The sequence below is a fragment of the Acanthaster planci genome, linkage group LG14 (assembly GCF_054643075.1).
Source record: "Acanthaster planci isolate LZ-2023a linkage group LG14, COTS_SCS, whole genome shotgun sequence".
NCBI lineage: Eukaryota > Metazoa > Echinodermata > Asteroidea > Valvatida > Acanthasteridae > Acanthaster > Acanthaster planci.
The window spans coordinates 9,787,557-9,814,276 of NC_141790.1; the positions used below are offsets into that span (position 1 = coordinate 9,787,557).

At 41.3% G+C, this 26,720-nt stretch overlaps 1 protein-coding gene across 10 annotated transcripts in view; it reads right to left on the reverse strand.

Moving 5' to 3' along the window:
• Window positions 1-424: 424 nt before the first annotated feature.
• The window catches only part of LOC110980767 (ATP-binding cassette sub-family C member 4-like), a 34,602-nt gene continuing 8,306 nt past the window's right edge, over window positions 425-26,720 (reverse strand). For 2 of the 10 annotated variants that reach the window (XM_087145607.1, XM_087145611.1), the window contains 29 exons: window positions 26,282-26,425; window positions 20,321-24,659; window positions 18,577-18,687; window positions 16,244-16,364; window positions 15,595-15,810; window positions 15,335-15,424; window positions 14,416-14,579; window positions 14,168-14,293; window positions 13,544-13,793; window positions 11,757-12,128; window positions 11,395-11,484; window positions 10,806-10,997; window positions 10,268-10,449; window positions 9,906-10,002; window positions 9,461-9,649; window positions 9,144-9,281; window positions 8,328-8,405; window positions 8,009-8,213; window positions 7,598-7,677; window positions 7,182-7,332; window positions 6,294-6,524; window positions 5,645-5,751; window positions 5,323-5,514; window positions 4,715-4,870; window positions 3,941-4,030; window positions 3,305-3,477; window positions 2,480-2,585; window positions 2,001-2,094; window positions 425-704 (listed from right to left, as the gene is read on the reverse strand). In XM_087145607.1, the coding sequence (XP_087001733.1) occupies window positions 577-704; window positions 2,001-2,094; window positions 2,480-2,585; window positions 3,305-3,477; window positions 3,941-4,030; window positions 4,715-4,870; window positions 5,323-5,514; window positions 5,645-5,751; window positions 6,294-6,524; window positions 7,182-7,332; window positions 7,598-7,677; window positions 8,009-8,213; window positions 8,328-8,405; window positions 9,144-9,281; window positions 9,461-9,649; window positions 9,906-10,002; window positions 10,268-10,449; window positions 10,806-10,997; window positions 11,395-11,484; window positions 11,757-12,128; window positions 13,544-13,793; window positions 14,168-14,293; window positions 14,416-14,579; window positions 15,335-15,424; window positions 15,595-15,810; window positions 16,244-16,364; window positions 18,577-18,687; window positions 20,321-20,505 (4,314 nt within the window). In that variant the 5' untranslated portion in view covers window positions 20,506-24,659; window positions 26,282-26,425 and the 3' untranslated portion in view covers window positions 425-576. Of the gene's footprint in view, window positions 705-2,000; window positions 2,095-2,479; window positions 2,586-3,304; window positions 3,478-3,860; window positions 4,031-4,714; window positions 4,871-5,322; window positions 5,515-5,644; window positions 5,752-6,293; window positions 6,525-7,181; window positions 7,333-7,597; window positions 7,678-8,008; window positions 8,214-8,327; window positions 8,406-9,143; window positions 9,282-9,460; window positions 9,650-9,905; window positions 10,003-10,267; window positions 10,450-10,805; window positions 10,998-11,394; window positions 11,485-11,756; window positions 12,129-13,543; window positions 13,794-14,167; window positions 14,294-14,415; window positions 14,580-15,334; window positions 15,425-15,594; window positions 15,811-16,243; window positions 16,365-17,816; window positions 17,923-18,576; window positions 18,688-20,320; window positions 24,660-26,281; window positions 26,426-26,720 lie in introns of those variants that run through there. The other 8 variants (XM_087145608.1, XM_087145610.1, XM_087145612.1 and 5 more) reach the window with 7 other exon arrangements.

A 26,720-nucleotide genomic window follows, 5' to 3' on the forward strand; every position in this document is an offset into this window, starting at 1 on the left:
TAGTCTGAGGAATTCAAATTGTTACGTTTCTGTACACTCAGATAACACAGGGTACCAGACTTTATTCAACTTTAACTCGCAAGTTGCTTATTGGAGTGACCGCGCGGCATATTCAATACAATGGCCTCCAACTTCAGTCCGTTCATTAAGTGCATTCATGCACAGTGCTGAAGTTATACATGGTGTGTTTAATTATTGTATCACTGCACCAATGTATAGCTTTGGCAGATCATTTGCAAAGTCTCTGATTTGAGCTGCATGTGCACTGAACATTCTGCAGTTGAATGAGCGAAGATTTCTGTGAACACACACTGAATATTGAAGTGCTGCCCGTTGGGTAACCCCAAACGGTTGAAACTGTCTGTTGTATTAATTACCATTGCGTGTAGATAGATCATAATAATTGAAACATAACACATGTATGTCTCTGCTCTGCAGAGGTTTGGTTTTATTTCTTTTCTTGCTTGGAGTAGGTTTTGTTCTCCTAGTAGTCAAGGGATCAGAAATTTTTTTAAGCAGAAGTTGGAAGAAAAAGCCTGAGTTCTGACTCTACTGGCTCCAGAAACTGCGTCTCACCTAAATGATCTCCAAGCACACGCCAGACACCCCGGGCACCTCACCGCGTGACACCACATTCATTTTCACACTGAACCACAACCTTGTTAGTGAAATCTTAAACGCATGCAGACATGACAGCCTCGCATCTGAAAAAAAAAATTCAATTCAACAACACTTATTTCTATTATTCCATGTAGAATATAACAAAAATGCAAGTAAAAATGATGACAATAGAATATATTCAAGGAGTACAGATGCGAAAAGAATAAAGCAAACCGAAAGAAGCAGCCGCATGGCAATAATGGAGGTATTATCAGAAAGAGAAGGTCTTGTATAGACATGCGTTGAACAAAACAGGACAATACGGGACAGTAGGACGGGACAAAACAGCGGACAATTCAGTTAAGAGACGGGCTTAAATCTTAACTGGGATGGACAAAAATTAAGTGAGGCAACATAGATGGCTCATGACAAAAATGTTAGGACTGAATACAGAAGAAGCTATTCTAGATGACTCGAGACAAGGTACTTTTTGAACCTTTTAACCAAGCCAGAGATAACCGCGATTTGGTAGTGTTACCGATATTATTCCAAAGACGTGCGTGGTCTGTGAAATCTGAGGGTGTGCATGAAGAGAATAAGTGGTGCGTGTATATGGAAGAGGCTGGAGCGTGATCTAGTATAGTGATCATGCATGGATGTGAGTAATTGGTGAAATAAGAGGAGAACGCATTAGGCAAGAGATTTGCATATACTTATACCTGAAAACACCAGTTTATGAATATCCATGAGTGTGAGAATGCGCAATGAAGCAAGTACTGGTAGCTATAATTAAATAAATGCAATTTAAAGGCGGTTTTATTTTACAATTTGTTCTATCATTATTCAAACGCAGAAATGCTACAGCAAATTAACGTCGTTGTTCTGTTGTTAGTCTACCCAGTGTTTTTAAAATAAGAAGCTTTTCTCTTGGTACCTCAACCATTTGGAAAAAAGTAATAATTACATAATAAACATCTTCCTATGTGCATGTAATGAATGCTTGATATCATGCAAAATTTAAACAAAATCTTCAGTTGGGAACGGGGTGCTCCTAAATCAGTTTGTGAAGCATACCAGGAAATCCACCCATAAAAATTGCAGACATTAAAAGACAGCCGGCATTTTAAAGAACGCAAGTACAACTCTGTCATACCAAACAACATATTTTACAGTAATCCACGGTCAGTGAACGAGTAAAATTGCACACCAGTATGACGAGCGGCATTGACTTTATCGCATATCACTTCAAAAGTTTTAAATTGTTTGTTGTCACTTCGGGCCGATCGATATTTTTCATGTTACAAAAAGACCGGTATATCAGCGTCTTCCAGGTTAAGGGGAAGCTTTTTCCGCATGTTTGTCAGCAGCTATCTGGAAGAGTTTGGCCGTTTCAGCCTTGCCTGTCTCTTTGACCATCCTGGTGAAGGCACTGCCCTCCTTGTGGAGCAGAATGTAAGGCTCGTCAAACTCGATCAGACGACCAGCATCAAGTACCTGGAAAAGGACGAGATCGAGCTGTGAGCGACATGAATGAGCCGAGTTGATATTTCAAAAAGGGTAAGGCCATTCAGGAACAAACCACATTATGCAAGTCGGGGGGCGACCCCACGCCTGCGCGTGGCTGTTCCTGAATGACCTTGGAGGCGCTTCATTTTGAGCATGCGTTGTTGGAATACAACACCTCAAGTAGTCAAAGAGGTGGGTTGAGATGAATGTTACGATGAATATTACAACATTATATTATGTCTATTGTGCTTTACTTTACTTTATTATACTTAACATGCAGTGTGTGGACTCAAAATGTGATTAAAGGAGAATGTCTGAAGGAGAGTTCCAATTGGGGATTACAACGGTGCACCTTCCATTGAAAGCCTCTTACCATGACCTTGTCGGAGTCCATGATGGTGTTGAGGCGGTGAGCTATGGTTAGGACCGTGCAGTGCTTGAATCGCTGTCGGATAGTTGCCTGGATCAACCGGTCAGTTCTATAAATGCAATAGAGGCAACAGCAGTCACACGGAAGAGCTTAAACACTACCAGCCGATTACTTATAACTGAGAATAATGACTGTTTTTGTACGGTAGACAGACCTCATGTGGGTCACTGTCACGACTGAAGAAGTCCTATAAAAACAGAAAACACTGACTATTTCCTTGCCACAGCAACGAACCATTTCCATATTTTAAAAAGGCAAGGTCATTCGAGAAGAAGCACCCGACATCACACACATACCTGTTTTACATGGAAAGTGTAGACACTCTTTTGTTCTCCTGTGGTTAAGGAAACTCGAGGAAAATGCTCCTATTTCTCCAACCAGGATAACTCCTTCGAGGTGGATTTTTGATGATGATTTCCTGGGCTGTTCCTCTTCATTTTGCCACAAATAATCTTGACCCCAAAATGCCTCTGAAACTGTTTTTCAGAGAGGGGAAAACATTGTGTGGACGTTTGCGAGTCCATACAACGCCATCGCACCCTACATTATGCGGACTTCTTTTGTGGACAGGTCCACACTATATATGCCACGCCTGCACACCAGTCCGACCATGTCAGCGTGTGTACGTGTCAGCTACTGCCTTGCTGCCATAGGACCGACCTCGCACACACAGATATGGATGCTCTTTGGTACGACTGACTTCACCTTGAGCTGTTAGATGTAACTCTGACCTTTGTCGTAGTATGAAAGCGAAACAAGCACGCTCACCTGATGTCCACGTTGGCCGTGGCTTCGTCCACTATCAGGATCTTGTTCTTACGCAGGATGGCCCTGGCCAGGCACAGCAGCTGTCTCTGACCTACGCTGAAGTTGGTGCCTCCCTCTGTCAGGACTGCCTCCAGCTTGTCAGGAAGCTCCTCCACTGCTGGCTTCAACTCCACCTGTCGACAAGTTTTGTTTTGGTTTTGGGTTGGTTGAGAATGCCAGGAAACAGGCTTCATGGTCAGTGTAGGAATGGAATTCGTACACAGGACTTGTGCGAAAGTAGAGGAAGGATATTTTGATTCAGAATTGCTGAAAATCGGGACACCTCATTTTTTCATCCACATTTCTCAGATTTATTTCGAATTTCCAATCGTCTATCGGAATGATTCAAAGGAGTTGAACTTGATTATGATAATTATGCCAAGCAGTTCATGCTTCATAATTCGAAGTGGGCATACTCAAACACATCGCCTGCGTAGAATTCTTGTAAAAAATGGCCTAACTGAAAATACGTCCAATCCTGCCTGAAAAGTTCTCTTCAAGTACAAGTAGCGCACACCTGTTTGATCATAGTGTTGTCACGTTTGACGAGAATTTCTATAACAGCTCGCTTCACCCAACGTTTTGTAATCAACACACCTCTTCAATGGCTCTCCATATGTCACAATCAGCATGCTCATCGAACGGATCCAGGTTCTTCCGCAGTGTCCCGCTGAACAGAATTGGATCCTGTTTAAATTGAAAATCAAAAAAATGTCAATACAGCAATATGTTTTTACCATAGGGTAAACATAATTTTACCCAAGATAGGTAAACCATTCGTGTTGGTTGAGAGCCCATCATATCACGCGGACAGTCTTACAAAAACATTAAGAAGGCGCCGACTCGCACGGCCGGCGGCACAAACCATAACATGGCTGGAGGGTTGTTGGAAAAAAAATTGTGAAAAAATTTTAGGAACCAATTTTTTCCAATGTGGAAATTTGTCTCAACTCTGGACTCAAAAGATGTGCATGAATAACAATAAAGAAATGGGAGAAATAGGGGAATAGACGCAATTAATTAAAGAGCCAGAGGCCAGGGCATTAATTGCGTCAATTCTGCTGAGCCAGTCGTAAGTCTTTCAGACCAACAAACCAATCTGTTTCACAAAGTGGATGGAAATATACAGGCCCTACAGGCTAGTTGACCTCATTTTGCCAAGATGCCTTTCTGTAACTGGCATGATTATAATACATCACAATAGCCTGTCAATGACTTTGACGAAAGACAATGCGACCACGACAAGCTCACTGGTGTCCGACAAGTGCAAAATAAAGTACTCTACAACGCAGAGAGTCTGTGCTCTCGGAAAAACCGAGGCTTTTTGAGCCCAGTTAAACTTGTGCTCATAATATAAACTGGACCATTCACCTGTGGGATGAAGGAGACCTTCTTGCGGAGATCATGCAGCCCGATCAGCGTCGTGTTGACACCGTCTATCATGATGGTGCCCGTGGGTTCGGCAAGTCGCATCAATACCGTCATCAGGGAGCTCTTTCCAGCCCCAGTCCTGCCCACGATGCCCACCTGAAAGCCGAAACGATCAGTACTGGTCATTTTAATACCAGCTGTAATTTGCTTACCGTGAAAGCTTGATGAGTTTGACCTCAATCCAGCTCGATGTACATAATCAACCAAGGTTTCTTGCACAAGTAGGTATCGGAACTGCTGTTGTTTTCAACCATTATGACATCCATCGGAGTTATAAAGTAAAATGAAAGGCACAATGTCTTGAAGGTTCAATTTATGAATTTCTGAGATCTTCTAATGATTTGCACTTCCGAAACCCATAAGTTTCAACATTTCTTCATGTTTTGTCCCCCACGCAGACTTGATGTAAAACTTATCAGAATCGACTTTTTCCCTCTGAACTAAATTCTAATTTCAGGTTACAGGTTTATATTTTCCTTTGACACCGAAAGGGTTGTTCTTCCAAAGGTGGCAATCCTAATATCAGACTTTGGTCTATGTAGCCATACCTTTTCTTTCGGCTCGATGGAGCAGCTGATATTTCGCAGCACCTGAGGTCCGTCTTCAGTGTATCTGAGGGAGGTACCTTGGAGCGTGATACCTCCATCTTGTGGCCAGTCAGGAGGCGGCTTATGGTCGGTCTCCAAGGGAGCCTCAGGCTCGATATCGATGTATTGACACACACGCTCCACAGATGTCATCTGAGTTTACAGAGGTTGACACTGGCATTGCCATTACTATGCTACTAATTTTGTCAAAATGTACCATTCATATATGGATTTTTACTAGTCAAGCACAAATTTTGGTCAAAAGTGATACAGTTGGACATACTTGGTTTTCTAGCTCTGCACTCTGTCGAACCGCCCACTGAAATGACCCCGTTATGCTGATGGCGTACGTCAGCGACAGGCCAACAATGCCAGAGTTCAGATCAAGGACTGAGCAAGCAAAACAACATTGTATTGACATTTGTTATTTTGCGTTACATTCAGCAATAAATCTCGGTTTTACTGTAAAACCAAATGAGATTTCTTAAACAAACCACCAATTATTGTGTACTACATTGTTGTCAAGATGAGACGCATTGGCAAATTGAAGCATTTGAACGACAAAAACCAACAATTTACGACTCAAAACCCTAGGCCAGAAACACGCATGCTTTCAAATTGTGGAGACTTGCACAGATGGATAGAGTGGAAAAAGCCTCGTCCAAATATCGAAATTAAGTACACGTCATAATAACTGGCTTATTTTGTAATTATTTTCTCTATGACGCACTGGTAAACAAATACACAAATATGAATTTTTTGTAATGCTATCTGGGCAAGCAATGTTTTAATAAGAGTCATTGTGAATTGCAGCTTCCAAGATAAGATGCATGTGACGATGACCACTAAAATGAAAGACCAAGTCATCAGAAAAGATGTAAAAGATGACAGGTATTTTGTTTTTATCTATAGTGTGGTCGCCTTAAACTTACGGCCAGCCGCCATGACGCATGTGAAGCTAACTCCACAAATGAACAAGGTGCTAAAGAAATCCAGCTGCACCCCTAACCAGCTTGACGTGGCCAGGAAGAGGAACCAGGCCCGGGTGTGGCCGTCCAGGTACCCGTCGAAGTCCGCAATGAAGCGCTGCTGGGCTTTGAACGCCCGGACAGTGCTTAGACCAGTCAGAGTGGCTGACAGGTGAGAAAACACGGGGCTCCGAGCTGCAAATGTGATCATAAGATATGACAATATTTGTTATCTGAAATTGTTAACGGACTGTATGACAGCGTAGTCAAATTATACAGTAAAATGAATCCAAACGGAGTTCTATACTTGCACAGTGGAAATCTTGTACAATGGAAAACGGTGGAAATACCATCGTCGTTTACCAGATAAAATTGTTAAGGAAACTCAGTTTGTAAAAAAGTAACGAATGCAAAAGTAGCTCCGGGCATTTACGACGACATACTTTTTTCAAGATGTATTTTTTGCGTTGGGGAGATGTTAATTATATATATAACGGTTTTTTGCCCTTACCCAACGTATATTAATAAGCACTGTATGCTCAGTGCTTGTCCGAGAGGGTAAGGGCAAAAACCGTTTTATATATATAAACGACATACTTCTTTAATCTGTAAATCAGATGTTCTTTTCAACTTTTTTCTTGCGCCTTTCATATTCAAGCAGGAAATTCAAAATCCTGCAAGGGTTGTATGAAAAAACATTGCAAATGGAAAATATAAGTCGTCTCAAATAATTTACGAAACTGTGTGAAGTACACATGCATACGTCCTTTAAATCAGACATATATTGCTGCCAATGTCTTCAACTTTACTTCAACAGGTTTGTGACCTCTCCAATAAGATAAACTGACATACCTACTCCTTCTAGCCTCTTGACTTCTCGAGAAGAGGCTAAGTAGTATCTCCTTGTGAGGAAAAGCACGATGGCGATCGGCAAGGTGAAGGCGAGGCAGAAAGGATTGAAGATGGAAATCAAGGTAATAATGGCTAAGGTATTCACAGTGATCTGGACAGGAAGGTTAAAAAGAAGCCAAAAATCACAATTTACGGGACAGAAAAAAATACGTTTATGTGGTTATCAATTTTGATGCAGTCAAAAATTATTTGAAGAACTGCCATGAAAAAAAGGAAAGTCATTTAATGGACGTTGTAGAGGCTAGGGGTTGCGTCGGGTTCCCCATCGACACATTTCAAATTAATGTTAATTTATATTCAAGTGTTTACTTGCAGTGCTTCATTAAGCAATTCCATTGAGTCTGAAAGAACCTTACCTGCAGAAAGTCTGTGAATGTTCTTGGCAAGACATCGTCCATAATGCCAATATCTTTGGCAAAGCGATTCAGAATCCGACCTGAAAATAGAAAAAATATATTCCACGCCCCCAATCTTGTCTGGAATTCCTACAAAAGTCGCAAGAAATAATAATTTAACAATATGAAAATAGTCCGTTGTATTAAACAGAGCATGCACAGTCAACGCAGCATGTCACATGTGCGAATCACGTGTCCCATACTGCCCAATGAGCATCTACCAAAACATCGAGCTTGGCCATGAGAAGGCTGTCGGCCATTTACTTCCTACATGCAGCCATTGCCATAATGGAAAATTACCACAAGACAAATACATGTAATTCCCTTGACTTCGCACCATAGGCGCTCTAGCATGCAGTCGACTCGTCTTACCCACTGGGTTTGTATCAAAGAACTGCATGGGCGCTCTGATGATGGAGGCAAACATTTGGTCGTGAAGAGCCCGTGAGGCCGTCACGAACAGATAGAAGAACAGAAAGCTACGGGCAAACAAGAGAACCGTCGATCCTCCACACAACATGGCGTAAATTTGGACGTAATATGATTGGATGTCGTACGTGGTCGCATTCTGGTTATCCTGTAGGAAATGCAAAACGGATGAGACAGACAGAAAATAAATGGGAAGCAACTACATTAGTAAATGTCCCAGGTCTTTTTTAAATCGCAGTCTGGAACATGATCATCAGCTGACCTGATTTCTGGCCGCTAAATACTGCTCTTCCTCGTAGACCCACGTCGCCAGCCAGAGGTCCGTGAAAGTCAGGGAAGCCTGAGTCGGAAAGCAAAGCAAAATATGAAAATGTATGGTTTATTTGTTGATCAAAATGCTGTTTGAACTCCTTGCCAGCTGCTTGTCCGATTTAACATACTTCTTCAGGTGGAATTTCTTCACTGTTCACAAAAGGTCCAATGTGACAACACAATTTTTGTACCGCGGCAGACATAGACCACTGTATACTCCTCAATAGATAATTCTGATTTCTTTATTACTAACCAGTGACAGTCTTCAGATTTGAGGACTTAAATGTTTCATTAAGGTGTCAGGGTGGAGTTGGGATGTAATACGCTTTACAATTCTTGCTCAAACGTAGCTTCAAGGATTTGAAATATTTGGACTTTCTTTTTAAGATTTGGTAAATTTTCCTGGATAGGTCGCCTGGCACTCGATCACTGAAAATCGTATCTGCGAAGTTCCTCACAAATGAATAGTCTTTGCTTTATTTCTATATACACATGTATGAAACTGTATTTTCTGCTTTTAAGAGTAAAAACAGCAGTCTGAGGTTTTTGGGACAAACGCACTCGGCAAAACTTTCGCTGTTGCTCTTGCTTTCATTATGTACAGAGCTCATATACTATCGTGAGGCGGGAATTCGTTTTTCAGCATCATGCAAACGATTCAGTACAGGTATTCATATGTGTTACAGACAATAAGTATATTGGCATTCTCTAGTGTCACTGGCTCCCATCTTCACTAGGTCCCCTTTTTAATGAGCAGTATTTTTACCTGTGCACCAACCACAATGATCAGCCAGACGAGCAGAAAGAGGAATCCCGCCGCTGCTCGGAAGAACCGGATGTACACCATCCACTCAACTGTACCTACCGCCTTCTCCTCCGGGGCAATGTCCACAGGTGTCTCCACCTGACACAAGGGCGAAGAGGACGTAAGAAAGGGCAAAGAAAAGAAACCAAAGAGGAAAAATTGCCAGAAAAGAAAACAAGGCAGATACCAGCGCAGGAATTCTCAAGAGTAACAAAGACTCTTCATTGAAAGTCACTTGTTTTATATATAAATACACTCTCCAAAACTAGGACACCAACCTCATCTTGGTCTGGACAAAACGAAGTGTTGGAGCACGTTGATATTTTCCTTTCTCTCCTCCACCTTTCGAGGACCTGCACCTTATCTCCAGTGATGTCGCCGTCCTCGGATTTCTTCTTCAGGAGGGCTGCAAAGTCTATGCCTTCCCTCTGCAACTCCTGGTAGGTTCCGTAACCGGATGCACTCCCCTGTCAAATTATGTCACACCCCCCAAAAAAACACCATGAGTCAATACCAGAGTAATTCGGACAGCCCCTCAGGTCTAAGATTAGTATTCTGTACTGAAATGTCTCTGCAACCAGACAAGTAAAATGTGGCAAATGGCTAAATATCTCAAATATTATGAAACTAACTGAATACTTTTATATCCATGAATAGGCGAACCGGAAAATGGACACTTTAGTTTCGAAGTTTTCAATGGCCTTTAATTTTAATCAGAATTACCTGTTTCAGGATGAGAATCTTATCGGCCTTGTCCAAGAACTGGAGCTGATGAGTTACCAGGATTCGCACCTTGTCCCTCATTTGATGAAGAATGCACCTTTGGAAAACCACCTTCATTATTTGACTCTTAAATTAAAAAGAGAACTTTAGATTTCTGCAAATAAGGTTAATATTGTGCTTAGATTTTTGTTTACAATATACTTCTTCCAATGTGCGAATCTGCACTGTCAAGAAATTCCAATACAGTACTTTACCGACACCTGGCACTGTTGTGCTTTGGAATATTCTTCTCAAAGGATAGGATGCAAAAATAATGATGTCAAACAAAAAAATGGATTCTATGAGAAATCGAGATGGCTTACTTTTCAAAGAGGTGTCTCCCAACTGCAGGATCAACTGCGCTCAGTGGATCATCCAGCAAATACACATCAGCATCAATGTACAAGGCCCTGGCCAGGCTGACCCTTGCCTTCTGACCTCCGCTGAGGGTCACTCCACGCTCGCCCACCAGTGTCTGATCTCCATGCGGTAGTAGCTCAATATCCTATGGATACAAGATTATTTAAAATCCTTGAAGCCAAACATTGAAGCCAAAAATTGGCTTTTAAGCTTGGTACATGTTCCTTGCTATTAACTTCGATAAGCTCCTTTTTTGGAGGGGGAAATTTAGAGCTCTTGGCAATCTTTTACACCTCTAGCTTCGTGAATGTAGTCTCTTGGTTTGAGGCCAAAAATTAACCCAGTGGAGCCCCTTTATTATCTCAAGAAAGAGAAGATCATTTCATTTGATAAAAATGTTGTGAATTCCATTCAAATATCAATGATAGGGGAGCTGGTGTTCAGCCCAGTCTGAGACATTACCGGGATTTTAAAAATAGCCTCTGTCTGCTGCAGACCTACCCTGGTGAGCGCGCATTGCTTGATGACTCGCTTGTACTTGGCAGACTCGTACTCACTCCCAAAGAGGATGTTGTCCCTGAGAGAGCCAGACAGGATCCAGGGTTGCTGAGCCGTGTAGCCAACCCAACCGGGTAGGGCGTTGACTCCTGATACGGTCGGAAGCTCCCCCAGCAGGGCCATCAACAGGGAAGACTATCAAGAGAAAATAAACTAAGTAGACATGATAATGATGGAAATCTTTACCCCAGCTTGGCATCTTAGTATTTGGTCCATTGTCCTATATTTGTGCAGTATAGATATCAAGGGTGGTACTGACCTATTGTCCCATGATTATACATATAAAGGTGCCTGATGCCCGTGCAGTTTTGTATACTCTAGTGTTGTAACGATATTAAGGCAGACATATGTCCATTGTCCCATAGAGCTGAACACATGCATATCAAAGTGTTGAAGGCCTACTACTGTGCTATACTTTTGTGAGTCTGTAGGTCCACTGGTCCCAATATACACTACGGGTGTATTTACAATGGTGCTGAATTAACACCACGCTTGTTGAGGTATAGGCCTAAAATGAGTATTCAAGACTCACCTTTCCACATCCGACGGGACCAACCACCGCGAGAAGCTCTCCAGGCTCAACACGAAAACTGATGTCTTGAAGCACAGTGTTGCTTAAATCCTTGTTTTGAAAACATAGTCAAAATAAGATGAAATTTCTCTATACAAAGGCGCGTTAATTATACCAAATGCATGACGCTGTGTTCACAGCCTAATTACAACAAGGGTGTGTGCGTCTGAAAGTGAATATGATGAGGCTACCAAAGAAGTGTTCACTGAACTACAAGCAAAGCTTTTGTGGTGCCGCATAAACCATCTTTCTTCTCGCCGGAGTAATTGGATTAGAAAGGTACAGCAAGGAATTTCATTTGTGAAGGCTTCATGTAACGGTACCTTGTTCCAGGAACCATATAAATTCTCCACAAGAATTCCTTTCCTGTCTCCCGTTTCAAGAGAAGGTTTGGGCTTGTCAAGATCGTCATCTTCCTCCATCTCAGAAGGTCCAACGTAACCTCCAACCTCCTCATCTCCCTTGGACTGGATCAGATAGTTTGTGCTGCTCGTTCGTACTTCTTTTTCCAGGGGCCGTGAGGCAGCTGTGACATCTTCCGCGAGGTTGTCATCATTAGCTTCCCTTGGAGCAACAAAGCCGTTTGTAGCTATCTCCTCCAACAGAATCACGGGCTTTTCCAATCCAAAATTGGCGTTAATATTCACAGTGGCCTCACCAGTGTGTCTTGCAAGCTCTTCCATAAGCAGAAATTTCTGGTTATCAAAGGTAGAAATAGTTTGCATACGCTGCAAACACCTACAAGATCTTGAGACTCAATTAAGCACTGAATAATTTGGATGAGGAGGTGATGGCTTTATCCCATTCAGAGTTGAGCTCTGTTATAGATTGATGTGGGAATAAACTTGGGTACTTTGTGGGCAAAAGTAACTGTTTAGTCGGAGGTTTGTCTTTGTCCGATTAATTTCCACATAGAGACTAAAATGGACTCTCGAGAGGGTAGAAATAATGGGGAGGAACTGACTACTATAGAATCGGTGCCATGGTTACCCAAGCAGTGGGTTGGGTAGAGGTGTTTTACATGATGCTATCGAGAATGCATTTTCGTCCCTTCAGGGAGTCATTAGCCGCACGATTCCTGAGGAATCCAGGTATGGTTTTAGTGAGTGAGTTGCACTCACAAGACGGGAAATTTGGGTAGCCGTCTGTATGGGACATGATATTAACCACACATATTAGTTGGATGGGTTTTGTTCACCCAATAGGGAAGCTAGGATATTGAGGGTGTCATCGTGTTCTTCAGGTGTAGAGGACTGGTCGTTCTCTACGTGGCTGAGTTTGGCTCGGACAAAATTTTTCTGGATGTTGTTTGCTCTTTTGTAGGCAACAAGTGGAAGTTTGGGGAAAATCTCCCTGAGAAGTGGATTGCTTGAGATAAGGTGCCAATGTTCCAGCAGAGCATTTCTGGCATCTTTGTGTTTCAGTTGTGGATGGTGTGTAGTGGCAAAGACGAGGGGGAGTTCTTTCTTTACCTTCCTTTTTTTTCTGTGTGAATTAAAGATTTCCGTTGTTGGACATCAATACCTTGCATCGACTTCTGAAATTGGGCTTCGGTACAACCTCGAGTTAGAATTTTTTCTTGAAACTTTGCACCTTTTTCAGAAGTCAGCCTTATTTTTAGTATTTCTAGCATATCTCAGGATTTCACCTTTGATAAAGCCGTGGAATACGTGTTGTGGATGGGATGAATTCCTTTCCAAAAATTGGAATGTTTCCGTTGGTTTCGTGAATGCTTTATTATCCAGGGTACCAGTTTTGCAGAAACGCTGACCTTTGAATATGGTAAGGTCCAGGTAGGTGATGGAAATTTCAAATGCGTCAAAAGTAGATTTGAGGGTGGGACGCAATTGGTTCATATGGTGAACAAGTTGGGTGAAGGAATCAAGATGGCCGTTGAAGATGATGAGTAAGTCATCTCTAAATCTTGCCCAGAAAAGGACTGCATACGTTGTAAATACCTACAAGATCTCGAGACTCAATTGGGCGCTGAATAATTTGGTTTGTAATCTGGTATTAAGACAATGAGGTACTCAAGTTTATTCTAGGTTATTTTGGATAGTGAGATATGGCCATCCACCTCGTCCCCAAGTTTGAATTCTAATATCCTTACCTGAATCCTACGAATGGAAACGAGTCCCTCTGCCCCGTTCATCACGCCAAACGGGAAGAATAAGGACAAGCAGAGTCGAGCGCCATAGAACAACGAGACCACCGGGTACACCTTGGACGACGTGACGGGGTTGCCGAGCGAGGCGTAGACCACGAACGTGGCAAATGCCGTCAGAATGGTGGCATCAAAGAGCAAAGCAAAGATCAGCGCTCGTAGGTAAGAGCTGTACAATATCTTGCGTATCTCCTTGCTGCAGACCAAAACAGCACAAGCAGAAATCGCTACATATTCTAATGTTTACAACAAAAAGACTGACAGGAACTATGCTCAACTTGCAGTGACAAAATGGAAGGACAATGGTCTAAAAAATCACTCCGTGAGTTCTCAACATTTTGAGCGGTAAAGGAAAATTCCTTGTCAATGTGAAACAATTGCTGTCGTACATGTCCCATTGTTTCTTTCCAGTTAAAACTTTATCAAAGGGCTTCTATGCGTTGTGCATGCATCCTTTTATTGAACTGTATTGTACAATGCCTGCAACCGAATTAAGCAAAAATTCCTGGGTATGAAATAATTTTTTTTTTACTGGTTTAAAATAGTATGCTATAATGACAATCAACTTACCCTCGGCTCTCGGCGACTAGTTTTCCAAAGGATTGTTCCCAAGCGTAGATCTTGATGACGCGCATCCCGGATATCACCTCATTCATGATGCGGAGTCTTGCATCCGACAACAAGGCCGTCTTAGATCTGACAAGGAAGGGAGGAGGAAAGGGAGAAGGAACGTCAAGAGTGTAAGGGGCAGAAAGATAGAATGGACGTGAGAACTCAGGAACAAACAAGCAAGTATCTCTTGGTAAAGTAGATCTTACCTCAACTTGGAAAACAGCTTCCCGGTGTAACCCTGCAGGGCCGCCATCAAGATCAAGACGGAGAGCCCCGCCAGGCAGGAAACTCCGATCTCTCGCCAACATAAGACGAAAAGCACAGTCAGCTGGAATGGTGCTATCCACAAATAATGTGCGAACACAAAGGCCTGCAAAACAGAACCATTATAGGTTCAGAGAATAGAGGGTGTTAAAAAGTTTCAAAAGGCCGGTTTTCAAAGGAAAGCAGCTGCGAACAACACAAAAGAGCGATTAAGGTTTTAAGCTCAGTATAAAAATATGTATGCAAACATGTCCCATTACTTCTCAACATTTCGAGACAAATGATCCACTCTATTTTTGAGCATGCTCCGTGTATCACAGGTTAAAATATTAGCCAGAAAACGTATACCCCCGTTTATCTTAAAATCATTTTCATTTCAATAATAAAGTTACTTAATTATTGTTTATGAAGCTTGCAACCAATCATTTAAAGGATCCTTTGCGGGCCCCGCGGCTGACGTCATTCTTTTGCTTGCTGCAGCCGTGGTCAAGGAGGCATCTTATCAATACTGTTCCTTTCCCGCACTCATTACAAAACGGAAACACCACCATGCAGACTGTCTTTCAAGAGACAATAAAGACCAAACTCACAAGCCTGCTCGATCAGGAACTTAAGAAATTTGTACACTAGTGTAGCTATTTTAACCATTCGACCCCTGAACTGGCTGGGTATAGCCATCTCACCATCTGGGTTCGTAGGAGACGGCAACTGGAGAAATATTTCTCATAGGCTTCATCTAGATCTATTTTGTAGTAGAGTAAAGATAATGTCTCCACTCCTTTATAAATTCGTTGAGACACGCTGATAAAGTGAAAGGACCTGTCGTTCTGGAAGCCTGTTTCCGATCCTTAGGCTACTTACCTGATCAAATCTGTTGACGTCATTTGATAGGATGTTCACAAGTTGACCGATTGTGGTCTCACTGAGAGCGAGGTTGCTGAGCTTCAAGGCCTACAGCAAAATATATTTGACAATGACAAGTCTAAAATGACAGTGCAACGTCTATTGTATATTGATTGCACGCCATGTTTTGTCTGCGTATCCGAATTTGGACAAACAGGGTGGAGCCGACTGGATTATGGGAGATGCCACCCAGAGCAAAGAAAGCAAAGACCCATTACCTTTCTGAAGACGAGGGCCGAGCAAGCAGTTCTGAGTCTCATCCCCGTCAGGCCAAAGCCGAAGAAGCAGCAGTGGTGAGTGACGATGAGACATAGGGAAGACAGAGAGAGACCGGCGGCTTGCAGGTAGGCCTCAGTGGTTGATACAAGGTCCGTGGAGAAGTACAGAACCAATCGTGCCAACATCACCGGCTGGACCATCTTCAAGAAGACCTCCTACGAACAATGTCCATGACCAGAATAATTACAATTAACACTAACAGAGCCGGGGGCAGAATCCGCCCCTCCTCCGACATTTTCTTTGATATCGTCGCAGTACATTTTTGTAGGAGTGCAGCATTCAAGAGTTAAAGGGTAACGTACTCTTTGCAGTCACTGTGACACCAATTGGTGAAAATCGAACACACTGCGAGTTGTCTTTCAGCGTCCAAAATGTTACACAGTATTTGCAAATTATTCAAGAATTGTTTCTTAATGCTCACGCCAGTACATTTTCTTTTGTCTGACAACTTAAAACATTTTTCTTTTTTGGTTTTTCGGTTCTTCGGTTTTCAGGCTCCATCCAAAATAATCTCTTTAACGCGAAAGGAGTTACTCCATCAGTGGAAAATATTATTATCAAAGATTGAGCAACAGTTACGTTTTATACCTTAAAGAAAGCGGGCAAACCGTATAACATGAACTTCACACCAAACGCTCTGATTAACGCCCAGCAGAGGGACGGAGGCCTCCCTGTGACATTACTTGTTTCCAGTTCTTTATTCCATTCCCTAGCAACAAAAGTAAAGCAAATCGGTGGCTGTTAAGACAACCCCACAAAGATGTTCATGCAGTGAGCACCGGTAATTTATCGGGGGAATATCACTCTGTCGTTAGAGAAGAGTGTTTATAGTAAATAATAAGTAATAAAATGCTTTAAAGGTGGAGAACACAGACAGATGGTCGGGTGATCGTAGCCAGGCAGACCTTTAACTCTGTAGGACGACCCGATGACAAGAACCAGGAGCGTCCACAATAAAAGATGCACACTGAACGCTTCCTCATCAGCCAACGCACTGCTGACCAAAATCACCTGCTCATCAAGCTTAGGAATGCGCGCCCGAGTGACGGGGACACCACAGTAATAGTGGCAACGAATCGGTCTATAAGGTGCATGGCCATCATACAAATCAATCTGTACTTGAAATGCCCCTATTCTGTCCGAATAGTTCAAGTCACCAGTGGCCATGATACAATGCAAGTACAATGTTACAGTACAAAGGTTACACAAAAACTTGCTCATCATTGTTAACCAAACCGTTTGTGGCCAAAAGTTACGACGGTGTTGAGTGAGGGTAAAGCGGGTGGAAACGGTCAATTATATACGTTGGGTCTAGCAACCAGGCAATCGCCTTGTCGACGTACTTTGCCAGGTTTACCGAAAAGACTCAAACTATTTACCCTCATACCTGCCGCCTGTCAAGAGGCTTGAGTTTTTCGGTATTCGCAATTTGAACAGATTTTCCTGGGCAATTTTGGAAAATGTGAGAAGCGTTTTATTATCGTGCAAATAGAATGAACGTTCAAAACCTGTTATGCGTGAAGTTTAAAAAAAATGATTGGGTGTGTGTGAGTTTGTTTTTGCATGCAATTGGGGACCCTGAACAATAGAGGACAATAAAGTCCCCGATTGACAGAGGGTCCCCGATTGACAACTGTGTACAAAACGTATGGGTGGTCTTCTAAAAAAGTTGAAGTACAAACAATAGAGGAACAATAGGGGTCCCCAGTTGCAGGCAAATACACACTTATGGGTGTGTGTGTACTGCTCTTCTTCAATGGATGAAGACTGTATGGAATCTTGCGAGAACTGAAAAGTGCACTTTTTAAAACAACATGCAAAATTGACTGAGCATGTGCAGACAAGTAAGGGCACGTTTGCTTTGATGTAAATCCAGGAAAAGACTACTCAGTTTATATGTCTTCATGTTCGATTTGTGAACTCGAAATTTGCTATGATGACATCATCATTCTGTTCATAACATGCAAATGTGCATTAGCATAAAATAGAAAAGCTCTGATATCTGGGTTGAAATAGTAAAACAGTCATTTAAAATCAGGTTAATTGAAACCAAAAGGTGTGATTTCAAGGGGTTTTAGTAAACTTTGATAATATATTTCTATTAAATGGCCCCTTTAATGATGAAAATGACAATTAAGTTGTAAAAAAGTGAAACAATTACCAGCACAAAGCAAGGGGAGGTTCTCTCCGCCTCATATCTTGCTTCATATGGGGTAGGCGGCCGTAAAATGCAAAATAGCGGTGTCGGAGTGAACAGTTGAGCCGCTCTGTGTTGTGGATATAAATTGGATTGCAGGCAAAGGGGTCCCACACATTCTGTGTCTAGTATAATCCTTGTTGCTTCATCGTGAACCAGTGTTCCCATACCCATAGCCGACCCCTTAGCCTGTTAAACCTGTACTACCGGGTTTACTAAGAGCAACACTGAGCAGCCACATAGGCCTACACGTAAATATAAGCTATGGCGGAAATTGGTTTGTTTATCGTGTTCGTCCATGTAGGCCTACGTGTATAAAGACGGATGTGTTTTGTAGGGGGACCTTTTCTGTTCAAATAGAGTTTTGGGTCAATACCCATATACTATTTATGTCTGCACACAGAATGTATTCTCAGTATATTTTGTTACATTTACCATAGAGCAGTGCTGTAAACTACATGACCTGCATTTGAAAAGGGGACCAATCATTCACTGATTTTTGAATGAAAGAAATGAAAATTTAAAACCAATTGAAGAAATACCAAACATTTAAATGCAATACACTCACGGACACGGGGGGGTCGATTCAAATGCAATGCACTCATGGCCATGGGCGGAATCGATCGAAATCCTTTCCTATAATCGTCATGGAAGCAACGAATGCTCGACAAAAATGGTAGAATCGGTTGATATAGTACTTATTAAACCAGCAAGACTTGCTTACCTTTCGAGATTAGTCACTAACACATCCGCTGAGTCTTCGGGCAAAACATCATACAAGTCTTCTTCCACAAGTGGTCTCTTATACCCTCGACGGAAGAAGCCGAACATCCAGCTGCAAAAATAACAAACAGGTATGCCATTCTTATTATTATTTGGATTTTGGCTACTCAAATGAAAATCACTTATCACATGGGTAAATAGCAAAATGTTCACCTATGTGGAATCGTTTCGTTTGGCAAAAGAGTACCATTGGAATTTCACACTAGAAGTATACTGAGCGGTAATTGTCTTACATGTTCTTCAATTAAATCAGTTATTTGTCAACTTCTCAAAATCATTTTTTCAATGGATTGCCCTTTGTCTTCGGTTCATTGTTAAACAGTGGAAAGTTACGATGAAATTTAAGCAAATTCAGGACAGCGAAATGAGCATAGAATAAAAGGTGATATTCAATGAAAATCTTTACAAAGCAAAATTTTACCATACCAAAAGCAAAGAAAATTGAATTAAATGAAAAACAAGAATAACAAATGTAGAAAAAAACAATAAAAACTGAGAAAGAGAATCAACCAACCTTCCAACTTCAATGAAGGTTGAAATCACCATAGAAAATTTAAAAAACAAAGAGCAGCAGAATGAAAAAAGAATCACAGAGAATTGTTCGTATGGCAAAATGAAAACTTAACAAAATGCTGAGAGAAAATGATAACTTGAACGTGTTAAAATCCCTAATTTCCGAAAAATCCTTAAATCCAAGACACAGTTTTACTTGGAGATATTAAAGCGTTAATGGATGCAATACCTCTTTCTGTGACTGAGGTTTCATTTCGAATGAGATGTTTCAGAGTCGGAGAAAAAAAATCAAAACTACACTTTACATAGATTTTTTTAAGAGCTCTACCTAACTTCATTGAGTGACTTCACAGGAGTAAATTAACACGTACAACAAGGGTATGCTTGTGTGGCATAGGCCTAACTATGCCGGTACGGTCTTGACAATGAAAAAAAATCGATTCTTCTTTCCTACTGTAGTTTGGCAGACTCGTTCTTGAATAAAAAACTAAAAAAAATACAAACATGGAATTCCTGTCACGTATAGGCCGACCCTGCATGCTCTTCGATCAGGAAAACACCATGGCGAGGGTGCAAGCAAGCAAGCGCAGCGTTACGGAATTGGTAAGGTCATGCATTCAACAAGAGAAAATGGAATTGCAAACACCCAAGTACCAGTCAAGTTAACCAGTTGTAAACTGTGTATAAACTTGACTCACAATTTGCAGGGTGGCCTGTTTAGACTGAATCAGGGTGAATCGTGTAGTCTTTTACGTATCAAAAGATTTTACGGGCTCGGAGAGATTTTTTCTGAAACAATTAAACATCAGAATGCCACAATAAGTCACATTTTAGGGCCAAGTAGGAAATATATGGAAGCGTTTCCTTGCACTGCAAAATAATGAATCTTCAGACAATTTGCCTCATGATGATTGAGGCTTGCGCACAGGATATCTTTTGTCATGTCCGTCCATGTCATGCATGTTTAAAACTTTTTCTAGTCCATGGTTAGAGTAGTTCTCTCTCTTCTCCGTGGTTGGACTTTTACCACTTTTCCTTCCACCATGCTATGACATAAAGCCAGAACGGGCAGTGTCTAATGCATGGATAACTCCATGATAACTGAGCAGGAAGTTGAGAAGAATCCTGGAAACAGATCACCGGTGTGCACAGACTGTTTCAATCCAACTTACATGAAGAACGCTTTAGAAAAGATTCCTGCCCTTGACAGTGGATGTGGCTGCCTTCCGCTTTGGCATGGTGGAGCTTGACAAGGCTCGGTGACCCCGTCGTCATGAGAACCCTTGCTGTCGCCCGCTGAAGAAGGCCTTCTGTTTTGAGCCGCCATGAGAAATTGGGTGTTGGGCCACCTGCGCATGTGCTCCTATCTTAATATTGTTCAGGGCCGAACCTGAACCTTAGCACATCCTTTGTGATGAAAATGAGATGTCTGATGTAATTCTTTTGTTATCCCGTCATCTAATGCAGCAGTAGCCTTTTTCAACGGCTCAGTTGTTCAATGTGATGGTCATGCTTTGTTGATCGTGTGGGTACGTCACCTCGAAACCGAGTTGTAAATAGCTAGCCTACACTTGTTTATCTTGCAAGGAGTTTAGGTAACGTACCAACAATTACTGTGGTGTACAAAAGCTCGACAAGTCTACTTGATTGTTTGTGCTTGTAGCTTTAATGAAAATGCTTGAGCGGACCTTACCGTTGTGATCAGAACGAGCAACTTTTTCTGTTTGCCGTATGGCTTCAACGGACCCAAAATTACGTGCGCTTTAATGGTTGCTAACCACAAAAATTGATCAGTATAAGCTATCATATTCAACATCAATAAATACCCCTATTTCAAACAATCAGGAAATATACTCACAAGTTTCTTAGGTATTAAAGTCACATAGGACCTATCAAATTAAAGCTCACTATCCCATCTTTCGTTTTCCTTTAAATTAATACTTTCGATGTTATTTCTTTTTTTTCCTGGGTAACTCATTTATTTCTTTATCTTCAGTTCACATTCACATAACACAAGATACACTAGATTTGTTCTGAACATTATTAAAGCTAGATATGGAAAAGGAATCACCAAAATTAGTGTCGCAGTAACCTCACTCTTGAAAACGTCTAGAGTATAAGTCCGACTTTGAACTAAATCTTCGATTTTCACTGTTCACAATAGATAATTTTTTTTACAGAGAAAGTACAGCTTAACCTTTTTTTAAAAACTAAGATAGAGGGGAATGATGGGGTGGTTCACATTCCTGTTCTCTGTTTCAAGTATATCTTGAAAGGTTCGCTTAACAGCTTTAACAACAGCACCGTATTGAGTAAAGTTTGTACGAACGTTAAATTTGTCTTTAAAAGAATTAAGTGGTAGAAACCTTCCATTGTCATCTAGAAGATTACTAATATAAAGAATACTGGCCGACGTCTAGTGTCTACAATAAATACATTTGTTACCAACTTTAACAAAATCGTTGAACCAAAGACTACTTTTTAAGACGTCTTTGTGGGACATAGATTTATGACAAGAGGTAAATTTATACCAGGAGTTCAATACATCGGCCCATATTTGATTATGTTCATATAAACGGTTATTAGCAGTGAACCAATGAAAAGAACCCCCTTTGAGAACCATTGCACCATAGGTACCAAGTATAACATGGGCCAAAAGTGACTAGGCAAAGCCTTCTGAAACTAAAAGCCTACGGAGCCAGGTAATTTTTAGAGCATCGATATCAGCTCTAATATCTATCGTCTTCAAGCCACCCACGCTGTAGTCTTGAACCATCTGGAGCATCGAGAGCATCGATATCAGCTCTAGTATCTATCGTCTTCAAGCCACCTACGCTGTAGTCTTGAACCGTGTAGTTTCTAGTAACACGATCTTTTCCCTTCCACAAGAAATTGAAAAACGTGTTGTTCAGATCATCCACAATATACTTCGGAGGGTCAGGAATGGTCAATACGCAGTACGTACGTTTTGACCTAAGAAGAGATTTAAATAGTAGATTGAAAAGAGAGCAGAAAGCCACCCCAATTTAAAGGAGATGTTACGTAAGATTCGATTGGAAAAGCCTCAGACTGGATGAGTTCCCTATCATGATAGGTAAACTATTCCAAAGACGTGGCAAAGAATATCATAGGTTATGTTTAGATGCAGTAATCCTACACTTGGGTATATGCAAAGGAGAGGATAGCCTTTAAATATGGGACAAGTATTTGCCCTAAGGTGATTTTTTTAAATGATACGGAGAGCCTTCTTCTGCAATGTTATCAATTTACTCAAGTTTCTAGGATACAGATTTCCCTACATAATATTACAATATGAAATGTAAGGTAATACTAGTGAGCAGTAAAGAGTACGCAAAATAGTACATTCGAAAAGAGGTTTGAGTCTACTAATTATTTAAATCGACTTTAAAGTTTGGTACAGATTCAATTTATATTGGGCTTCCATGTTAGCTTACTATCAATGCTAAACTCAATTTTGATAGAGGTATTAACAACATTGTATGAATTTATTATCAATAACAACATTATAATAATGAATGCACGTCTTATTCTCATTGCAGAATCATAAATTACACATCTTGTGATTTATCGATAGTCTTTTGGCCCTAAACCAGTCAGAAACCTTTGCCAAGTGCATACTTGCTTCTTCAAACAGAACATGTAAATCTTTGTCGGTACATAACACATTTGTATCATCAGCATAGACTACAAAAAGTCAGAAGATTTGCTAATACCATTTACATATATAATAAATATAAGTAGGCCTAACAATGAACCGTATGGTACACCGTAAGATATTTAGGAGAGACAAGAAAATTTAATGGAATCAACATAATTAGTTATGTAATTGGCAAACCAGTCATGAACCACACCTCTAAACCAATAGTACTCCGGCTAATCTAATAGAATACTATGATTAATTGTGTCAAAAGCTTTAGACAAATCTAGAAAAAATACTCATGATATACTGATTGCCCTCATAACCATGAATGATTTTATTAATTAAATAAAGTAATGGCATTCAAGTAGAATGATCACTACGAAACCTATATTGACCACTATAGAGCAGCCGAGACTTATCCATTTTTTTCAAACAGTTTAGAGAAACAGGACAGAATACAAATAGGTCTGTATTTCCCATTCTCTGCAGGATCTCCGTCTTTCAAAATAGGTGTAACTCTGGCAGACTTTAACTTGTCTAGAAAAGTGACAGTAGTTAAGGATACGTTAATAATATAACATAGGAGGGTCACTAATTAATCTTATAACAGATTTGACAACCCTTGGACTTACACCATGTACACCAGCAGATATCAGAGGTGGAAGTCAGATCAGAAGTATGGACTTGGGATTTTGGCGCTTAAGAAAATACTTATCATTGATCTGAGCAGGAGGGATCTTTTAATCGAAGGATGGTCGAATTCGAGCAAAATAATTGTTGGCAATTTCTTCAAAGCTGTAAATAGTCTTACCATTGTGGGAAACTTTTACAGGGCTATTCAATCTGGAACAATTTTTAAGAACTGAGTTAATAATGTTCCAAATTTCTTTTAGTATTGGATTTCGCCTTGGTAAAACTGAAGCTGTATTAATTATTACATTAAGTTTGTTACGAAATCGATTATATTGGCGTCATTGGGTAAAGTAAAAAATTTCTTAATACAGTTTGTTTTTATGCTTGATTGAATTACGAATACCATCAGTCATCTTTGGCTTCAGATTATTGGATTCACTGGCCCTACAGACAGTAAAACACTTATTATACATGTCAAAAAACTGACCAAGAAAACATCAAAAGCATCATTAACACTGGCTTTATGAAACACTGTATTCCAGTCCATAGCTTGCAAGCTAAGATGGAAACTATTAATAGTACGGGAATTAATATTTCTTAATGAATGAGAAATACTTTAGCTTTTACGTGGCATTCTATCCGGTAATGCATTTGCAAAATTGGTAAATGATCGGTCTTATCGGCCAGTCTTAATGACTCGAAATCAGTTTTTTCCATCGTTCATCAGCATTGGGATTTCTAAATTTGTATGCTTACACCCGCGATGTCAAACGGAGGCACTATGGATCGAGAATCAATTTCAAGAAGGGTGAGCTTTAATTAGAGGTTAGGGTGAGAAGCTGTAACATTTCGAAGCAAAGGAAATGAAATTGAATTCAAGTAAGTTACCTTTCATACCCCCCAAGTTACCCTTGGGGGGGGCTCAAAACAAGTAGATCCACAAGAATGCCCCTACGGAAATGATTGCTAAAGCAGCCATCAGACTCGGCCCCCTGGATCCTATGACCTGGAGTGTGGAAGTAAGCCCTCCGGCCACTACACCACCGCCGCTTAAAATCGCTTCGACGGACATGATGACTGCTGCCCAGGACCCACTCAGTATTCCGCCAGGTGAAAATCCTACCAGTCGGATAACCACCAGAAATACGACCAGGAAAATGCATCCCGCAAGAATGGCGCCCAACATGTTTGATGGAGGATCCCTGTCGGACCGGTAACTGAAAAACAAACATCGAGGAATCAAGTTTGTGTCAAGTTTACCGTCTCTCAGAAAACGGTCATGTATTAGCTTTTTAATGTAACGAAGATGGCCATTTTAAATCGTGCTTCCCGACATAAAAGGAATGATGGACATTCTTAAGTGGGATGGAGCCTGCCCTTTTAGTACTTGTTTTGTGCACATTGTTTTGTTGTAAAATAAGGCTAATAATTGGCTTTCCCCACGATCTTGGATCCTCTGGTTACGCATCACTAAATGTGAGCTAACAAAATAGACTCAGTCAAAACCCAACCCGACCAGAGTGATACCCAGGCCACGGTTTTAACTCGAGCATGATTTTACAAGCTGTTCCTGCCAGATTTTGGCATATATAAAAGCCATACACTAATGCATTACCAAAGACCCGAGTCCAAGCTGTCAAAAAGTCAGTGATCTCAATGCCATGATCACATCTCCGCCTTGTTTTTGGACTAAATTGGGACACCCACATACACACCCACACCTATTTTACATACCAATTGTGGACATTCTTTTGTTTTCCTCTCCTTGAGGAAAATGCTCCTTTTTCTCCAACTGGGATAACTCCTTCGAGCTGGATTTTTGAGGATGATTTCCTTGACTGCTCCTCTTCATTTTGCCTCTGAAACTGTTTTTCAGAGAGGGGAAAACATTGTGTGGACGTGTGCGAGTCCACACTACACCATCGCACCCTACATTATGTGGACTTCTTTTGTGCAAGGTCCACACTATGTATGCCACGCTTAAACACACGAACTCACGCAATCAACCATGCGTCCCTTTCAAAGCCTTGAAAGTTAAAACTGCGTGCATGCATGGAGCGTCAAAAGTGGACAACCTCATTTTCTCACATTCTGCTAGATGATTTTCGGAATTAGTGACTTTGCCTAAAAGTCACTAAGTCATTAAGTCACGGAGAAATTTGGATTGTAACAACTCTCGTGGCTCGTCAAAAGTGGACAATTAAAAACTTCAAATTCCCACTGGCAAACTTACTGTCATGCTTCAAAAATGCACCACCCTATTTTCTAACACAGGGGGCTTGGGTCGCACAAAAGCAGCGATGCTGTAGTACATGTAACACGTCAGCCTTAGGGTGTTGGGGAATCCCCGAAATGAGCAATGCACAATGTCAAGCACAGGCCTTCCTTGTGAACAGGGATATACATGTACCTATACAATCTGCATTTCATGTATGCTGTGCTTTCATAAGCTTTTCAGTCGAAGAGACTCTTCTGGCCGTTATGATGGTACATCAAATTGACTTTGCGATTCATTGCAAGAGCGTGGCACCCAGTGGCATCGGCGCAATGTTGAGAAGTGATGGTGATCATTCTGGAAAATTCCCAAACATCATTTGTTCACCACCTTCTCTCTTTTTTACTTCACAGAAGCACAGTTTTGGCCTACTCGTGGTGAGAAAACTATGACCGGCCGTCAGTAAATAAGCAACGGAATAATCCACAAAACGGTAATAAATCTCCCTCATCTAAAAAATACAAATTACTATTTGCTAGATAAAAAACACTCCTGTGTGATAGGGTATGTGTGAATTTGGGGGCAAAACGTGCCACCAGCCAAGGCTGAACTCAGTTCTGTTACCTTCGTGCTGCTGAACAATCTATAAAGATAATGTATGTTGCAGTTGGAATTTCAGGCTACTCATGGTGAAGGACAGGAACAGATGAAAAGGCTTGCGGTTGCACCATGCAAAGGAATATATCTCTCCTATGAGTATGTGTGGTTCTGAAAAAAAAACGATAGTATACTCTACGTTTCGGACTGCGTGCTCAGTCTGTCGTCGGGAGACTGAAAAGATGCTGCAGATGGAGCTGTATATATAAGGTGGCTGGATGCAACGGGATGTGACGAGGATGCTAGTGGTGTGCGCTCATGCAGGACGGGGTCCTGCAGGTCAGTGAGGCGTGTCCATTGGGCATAGGTAGGGGCGGGGTGAGGGCCGAGGGTACAGGAGACCCACAGGCGGGGTGGGGGTGTCCTAGGGTATAGAGGACCATTGGACTGGGAGGAGAGCAGGGAT